The 7,299-nt window shown below is 32.1% G+C and overlaps 2 protein-coding genes across 2 annotated transcripts in view; both read left to right on the plus strand.

The window, feature by feature from the left end:
• The first annotated feature begins 319 nt into the window (after positions 1-319).
• LOC108483352 (uncharacterized) lies at positions 320-5,627 on the plus strand. Its single transcript, XM_017786703.2, has 12 exons — positions 320-1,137; positions 1,342-1,516; positions 1,684-1,767; positions 2,026-2,267; positions 2,664-2,892; positions 3,002-3,166; positions 3,250-3,381; positions 3,589-3,702; positions 3,797-3,844; positions 3,961-4,039; positions 4,273-4,329; positions 5,077-5,627. Exons 1-12 carry the CDS (start codon positions 953-955, stop codon positions 5,133-5,135), a joined length of 1,569 nt encoding a protein of 522 aa, XP_017642192.1. The 5' UTR covers positions 320-952; the 3' UTR covers positions 5,136-5,627.
• A 1,659-nt stretch (positions 5,628-7,286) lies between these two features.
• The window catches only part of LOC108480969 (cold-regulated protein 27-like), a 3,194-nt gene continuing 3,181 nt past the window's right edge, over positions 7,287-7,299 (plus strand). Inside the window, exon 1 of the mRNA XM_017784127.2 lies at positions 7,287-7,299. This exon is cut by the window's right edge and continues 271 nt beyond it. The gene's annotated coding sequence lies outside the window, so the exon portion shown is untranslated.

Below are 7,299 nucleotides of genomic sequence, written 5' to 3' on the forward strand. Positions count from 1 at the left end.
TTAACCAGTTAAAAATTGACATATATTACCTATTTAACCTTATATTCTTCTTAGATTTAAAATTTAATTTTGACTTTTTATATTTTTAAAATATAAGTTTAATAGTAAATATTCTATTATTTGAAGCTAAAAAAACCCATTGATTCTTCCTTCTACCAAGCTGATGTTTTACCATACTAAAGTGGAAAACAACCTCATTCCACCACAATTTGTCAAATTGAAACTTCAAAGAAAAAAAGAGAGTCAAATTGTCAAATTGCCAATTCATTTCACCGTTGAATTAATATCTAAGCGCGTACACATCACGCCTCATAAAAAATCTTATAAACCTCACCGCGACTTTCGTCTTTTTATAGATCTCCGCCGACACTGTAGATCGTCGCCACTTCGTAAAATTCATAATATTTTCTGTTCTTTTCGTTCATTTTCTTTTTGGTTTCGGTCTAAAAACGATAAAAAAGAGAATAAATTAAATTATTTTTCCAGGAATCGGATTTCATGCAATGAAATCGATGGCGTTGAGTACACTCAAGCCATGAAAACGAAATTCAAATTCCAAACAGAAGGAAACAATAGCAGTTTTTTTTTTTTTTTAAACCTTGAAATGCAAATCCATTTATAAATTATTTTATTTATAGATTCAGAATATTCTGGCGGGCTGGTGCCATGGCACTCGTTGAAGAAGCCTTAACGTTTGCCAGTTCATATTTTATAATTATTATTATTTTTAATGTTCTTTGAGTCATTTTCACAAACAACTGACAGGTGACAGCTCTTTAGATCTCTCCTCGATACTGTGACTGCCGATCAAGCTTCATTTATCATTTCTATTATTTTTGTATTTGAAATGCTTTTTAATTGTTATTATTGTTAGTAGTAGAACTTGTTTCTTTTAATTGAAAGTTGAAGCTTGGTATTTGGTGCTTCGATTGGAATTTCGTTGAGGGAAAAAATGGACGGTGGAGATGGGACGGTAAGATTAGGAGCTTTGAATTTGAAAGCTGGTAGAGGCTTAGATTTGGATCCGGATGTCTCCGTTTCTTCGCCGGTAACAAGGCAAAAAGCTGCCGCCGCCAAACAATTCATTGAGAATCATTATAAGAATTACCTGCAAGGATTACAAGAGCGTAAAGAGAGGTAATTCCGAATTATTGTTGCCTTTACAGTATCCATGTGTTGCTCTTTTGATTTGATATTTTTGTTGAATTTAGTTGTTTTAGGTAATTATTGAAATTAGGATTTTAATAGGTGGATATGGTTTAGGTTAGATGGAATTTGTTGTGCGTGTTCTTTTGAGAATTTAAAATGTTAGTTTTAACATTCATTGCTGTTCATTTTAAGACGGCGAGCACTGCAAAGGAGGGCTGAGGAAGCTAAGGTTTCAAGTGAAGAACAAGAGGAGATGATGAGGAATTTGGAAAGGAGAGAAACTGAATATATGAGGCTGCAAAGACGTAAAGTAGGAATCGATGATTTCGAACAATTGACTGTGATTGGAAAAGGTGCATTCGGCGAGGTATATTTCGAATGTTTGTTGTATTAAAGCTCTTTATCCTTGATTAACATTTTCAGTGATATTTTTAACTCATAGGGGATTTTTTAACTTGTTTCCATTCTGCTTTAGAATTATCTGCAAATGTAGATGGCTTGGCACTTACTACTGGTTCAATGTTACAAATGCAGGTTAGGTTATGTCGTGCTAAAAGTACTGGAGAGATTTTTGCCATGAAAAAATTAAAGAAATCGGAGATGCTTAGTCGTGGACAGGTAACCTCCTAAGTAACCTTTTTGATTATATCAATTCTTTGATCACGTACTTTGATTTTTCTTTGGTACTATGGTATAAATGGATTTAGGCAGCTGGAAAATATTAGATTTGACATGGAAAAAATCTTAATTCCATTTGATTTGGAATGGTTAGGCTCTTTATGAGACCAGCTCATAGATTTTCTTGGTGGATCATGATGAAACCAACACATTAAGTTCAAATCATTATCCTTATTTTTCATTTTACTTTGTTTCAAGGTTGAGCATGTTCGTTCTGAGAGAAACTTACTTGCTGAGGTTGATAGCCGATGCATTGTAAAGCTGTTCTATTCTTTTCAAGATTCTGACTTCTTGTACCTTATTATGGAGTATTTACCTGGTGGTGATATCATGACACTACTGATGAGGGAAGATATTCTTTCAGAAGATGTAGCACGTTTCTATGTAGCAGAGAGCATTTTGGCTATTCATTCGATTCACCAACACAATTATATTCATAGGTAATCTGTTTTATTAACATGTTTCTGAGATTACTAAGTGTATGTCTCAATGTAGGTTGGTGGCTGGACCTAGATTTTCTTGAATGCATGCAGAGTCTTGACTAATTGCAGAATAAATAGAGGACGACTAGTAAAGGACTTGAAACTAGAAAAGTATCTTTGATGATATTTACTCTTGATCATGTTTTATTAACATGTTTCTAAGATTACTATGGGTGTATGTCTCGATGTGGGTCAGTGGCAGGATGTGGTTTTTCTTGAATGTATGCCAGTGTGTGCACTGTAATTAATGAGAGAGTCTTGACTAATAGTGAAATACCTTGACAGACTAATGAAGTACTTGAAACTAGAAAGTCTCTGTGTAGATATTAACTATTAACCGTGTTTTTCCTGTAGGGACATTAAACCAGATAACCTTATACTAGATAAGAATGGGCATTTGAAGCTTTCAGATTTTGGCTTGTGTAAACCCCTAGATGACAAGTATTCAACAATTTTGTTGGAAGATGAAAATTTAACTTCTCAGGACACCAATGAGGCTGAAGTCCAGTCAGGATCTGCAAGACCCCCTTGGTTGATGCCAAAAGAACAACTACAACAATGGAAACGGAACCGCCGTGCATTGGTATTATCTTTCGTGAATAACTTTTGTACTTTTTGGATTTCACATTTGTTTCATTTATTGAGCAGGCATGACATTGCATTCAGTACCAGCTAACATCTGGTTTATGCAGGCATATTCAACTGTTGGAACCCTTGATTACATGGCTCCTGAAGTTCTCTTAAAGAAGGGTTATGGAATGGAGTGTGATTGGTGGTCTCTAGGTGCAATCATGTATGAGATGCTCATAGGCTATCCTCCATTTTGTTCTGATGATCCTCGGATAACATGCCGCAAGGTGCTCAGCACCTAGTTTTTGATTCTTAGTTATTTTGTTAGCCTCCTCTGTTCCCTATATAGTAATCTTTCTCTTTTGGACAGATTGTCAACTGGAGGACTTGCTTGAAATTCCCTGAGGAACCAAAAATATCCCCCGAGGCTAAGGATTTAATATGTCACCTGCTCTGTGATGTTGAAACCCGCCTGGGCACCAGAGGAGTGGAAGAATTGAAGGTAAGTCCTTTGAATGATACTTTTGCACATCCACTATAAGTGAACATATATCTCTCAACAGAAGACTTCTTGCTAGATCTTAATTCGGTACATTAACAAACTAATTGTGGCCGCTATGCAGTGTTTTACTATCAGATTGTTTACTTTCTCAGACTGAGCTTGTTAGTATTTTATTTTATTACAAGTTTGAAGTCTTGAAATTATCAGGCACATCCATGGTTCAAAGGTGTTCCTTGGGAAAAGCTATATGAGATTGAAGCTGCATATAAGCCGACAGTCACTGGAGACTTGGACACACAAAATTTTGAGAAGTTTCCTGAAGTGAGTACTTTAAATGCTAAAGAATCTGAGTTACATACTCCTTTTAAATTTTTTACTGTGAAACTAATTTTACTGCATCTTTGCTTTATGGTAGATTGATGGCCCTCCTTCCTCAATACCAGAAGTGGGACCTTGGAGGAAGGTAAAGGCCGTTTTTGCTCCAATTTTCATTTTCTTTCTAGTAAAGCTCGTGGTACTACATTATACTAGACCGATTCTGAAACATTTTGATATGTTTTTGTTCATTCAATGATGCAGATGTTGACGTCAAAAGATAACAATTTCATAGGATTTACATTTAAGAAATCTGACGTTGTTAAGTCACTTGAAAGTTCAGGTATGCTATACTTTATAAGCTCTAGTGCTTTATTTTCACTGGAGGCTAAAGTTGCTTCCAGCTTGGGCATATTTTTCTCATTTTACAAATCTAGTGCTCAGTAGTTATGGATTTGTTTTTTTTTCTTGTATTTTATTGGTGACTGTGCATATGTACTATACTATGATGGCATCGTGAGTTTTTCAAATATGTTTGTTCTGGACCTGGAAATCTAATTTTCATATGCATTGCAGGTACTGACATGAGATCTAACGGACCTTCAAAAGTCCCATCTATCGTTTCCTTGCTAGGTATGATAATATATATATTCATGAATGATCCATGAATTCACGAGGAAAAAAGCTTTGTAATCTACGTTTGTGTTTGTCATTGGAGAATACTAGGACATTGATGAAATAGTCTCCCAAAGACACGGAAAACTATTATTTGATTTATCGTTTTCGAGTATAGCCTATTGCCAATTGATGCAAAGAATGCAAGGAAAAGTTCTGTAGAGACCAGACCCCTGTACTAAGAGTCAGATTGTATTTTGCTCTCTCTATTTAAAAAATAGGCAAATTAGTTCTTGTTTGTCAAATCAAAAAGCAAATAGTCTTTTTTGTTAAAAATTTCATCCATTTGTACTGGTGAACACTGGCATCTTTGATCTTTTTTAATAGGACCAATTTGCTCTTTAATCTAAACAAGGACTAATTTGCTCTTTTTTTTTAGTAGAAGGAGCAAAATGCAATCCGACTTCTAGTATAGGGCCTCCATGGTACTTTTACCAAATAATGCATCTTCACATATTAGTTACTATATATGCCTCAAGTAGCATAAAAAACCATCTACTTTGCTCTATTTTGTTTTACAAGGTAGCAATATATCATAATTTAATTTGCCACGAAGTCTTTCTCCATTGCCGTAGATTGTATCTGCAAGTGTTTTAAGTCCTCTCCATCTTAAACTTGTCCTGATCAAGAACAATTACCTAATCGTTGCAAAAAGCTGGAAAATGCAGACTATATTTGATCCTGAATTCCTTTCAACTAATACAGGTCGAATAGATCTTCAAGAAACAGTAATGCCAGAAGGCGACCAGGAGCAGGAAACTTGAATCCGAGCGCTCTCCATTGTCGGCGTCTGTGAGCATAGGTGGTCTTAGTTTCATCTCAGGTACACACTTTGCAACACCCAAAAAAGGGGTTGAAATATCATATTGAGATTGAATTTTGTCAAGAACTGCTGCTTGGAGACATAAATAAGGTCAGCTAAAAAATTCAAATCATCTTTGACCACTATCCTTGTTTTTTCTTTTCTCCAAAAAGATTATGATTTGTATAAGAGCTACTGTAAAGCCCAAATTATGTTCAATCCATTTTGACTGTAATTTTTCTTTTTACTAGAAGTTAATTTTCCCTTCGAACTGTGACCCTTTTTTGTCCATTAAAAATAGTGAAGAAGACACGATTGGTAGCACGTTTTTTAGTCGTCGTTGAAACAATTGTTGCTTCAGTTGGAGAGATCGTTTTTGTTGGATGTTATGACTGATATCGTAAAGTTGTTCTTTATAAGGGTTAATATATCATTTGGTGTTCCAATGTTCAAATTGTTATCTGAAGTTTTTTTTTTTCAAATTTAGTATTTAAGTTTGACTTTAATATTTAATTTTGATCCAATAAATATTGTACGTGTGCTATAATAAAAATGGCTTAATTCATGATTTGGTTTTAAAATATACTTATTGTTCCACTTTTGTACGTAATTTCTTTTGTTCCAATTTGGTAACTATTTATTATGGTTTTTGGTTCAATTTTTATAGGGTTAAAAATTGATTGTATTAACCAATAAGATGGCAGCATGTGACATTTTTAATATATAGTGTTTTAATAGTTACAAATAACTTTACAATGAATTAAGAGTTTTCACTATTTATGATTACGTCTCTTGCTACTAAAATTATATTAATTAATAATAAATAATTATAATTATTCAAATAGATATTTATTGAATAATTATTTTATTATTAAAGAAGCATAGGATATGAGATTTCTTATTTTCCGTTGAAAAATTGTGTAAGAATTATTTTCTGTTGAAAAGTTATTTAATCGATTTAAAGAATAATTGTAGTCCCATTAGTATAGCTTGACGTTACAAGGCAAGAATGTTCCCACTTAAATATGATATGCTTTTCAATTTAGTACACCATTTAGGAGGACCTCCATTTTTATATAATTTTAGCTTCAATCTTTCATAATTATCTTAATTATCATCTCATATTTTATTTAAAATATCTAATATTTTAAAATTTAATCTCTCAAAACTATTTCAAAAGATTTAAGACATATTCAATGTTTATATTTTTTTGTTAATTTACCTTTTTTATTATTTAAATTTGGCCTCAACCTTTTTAAAAATTAAATTTGACCAAATTATTGCTTAAGACGTTAAAATTTTAAACATGGTAGCTCGAATGACAGTTTACATATACTTTATATTTTTTTGAATTTTAAATATTTTTAAAATTATTTATTGACATGTCATATAAGAAAAATAATATTATATTAGCATAAAAGTACATGTGAACTATTAATATTACTTAATATAGAATTTTAAATATATTTATTAATAAAAATTAACATTATTTAAATTATAAAACTACTAACCTTATCTATACCCTCCTTTTTTGTTTCCCACTTGATATTTATGGGGTGAGATTTTAATATCGGTGGGCGATATTGAATAAAATAAATTTTATTTCGTTAGGTTTTATTATTATATAATTTTTAATGAAATATCTTGCTTTTTATTATTATATAATTTTTATTCAATATAAATTATTTTTATATTTTTATTTAAGTACAAGAATTAAGAATATATTTTGTGGATTGGCATAAATATTGTTGCCAATATAGGATAATATGAGTTCGAGTGCATCAAGTATATTATCATTTTATTTATAAGTATAAGTTGAGGAGGAATTATGGGTAATTCTATTGATATGACATTGATAATTTAAAGATAAAATTAAGAAAAATTTAAAAATGAATGTCTAATTTAAAATAAGGAGTATAGATCGAGGATGCCTGATGCAATTAAGTGTTAATAATTTCTTATAATAATCTTATCTCTAGCTTTCAACTTAATTATAGAAAAGGAGTAGATATTAGTTTAGATATTTTGTAAGCCAATAAATATCTAGGGCCGTAGTCGCTAACCCTAAAAGAAATGACGTGGCAAAATGAGGGGACCCATGACACGTGTAAAAAGCGATGACAACT

The sequence above is a fragment of the Gossypium arboreum genome, chromosome 6 (assembly GCF_025698485.1).
Source record: "Gossypium arboreum isolate Shixiya-1 chromosome 6, ASM2569848v2, whole genome shotgun sequence".
NCBI lineage: Eukaryota > Viridiplantae > Streptophyta > Magnoliopsida > Malvales > Malvaceae > Gossypium > Gossypium arboreum.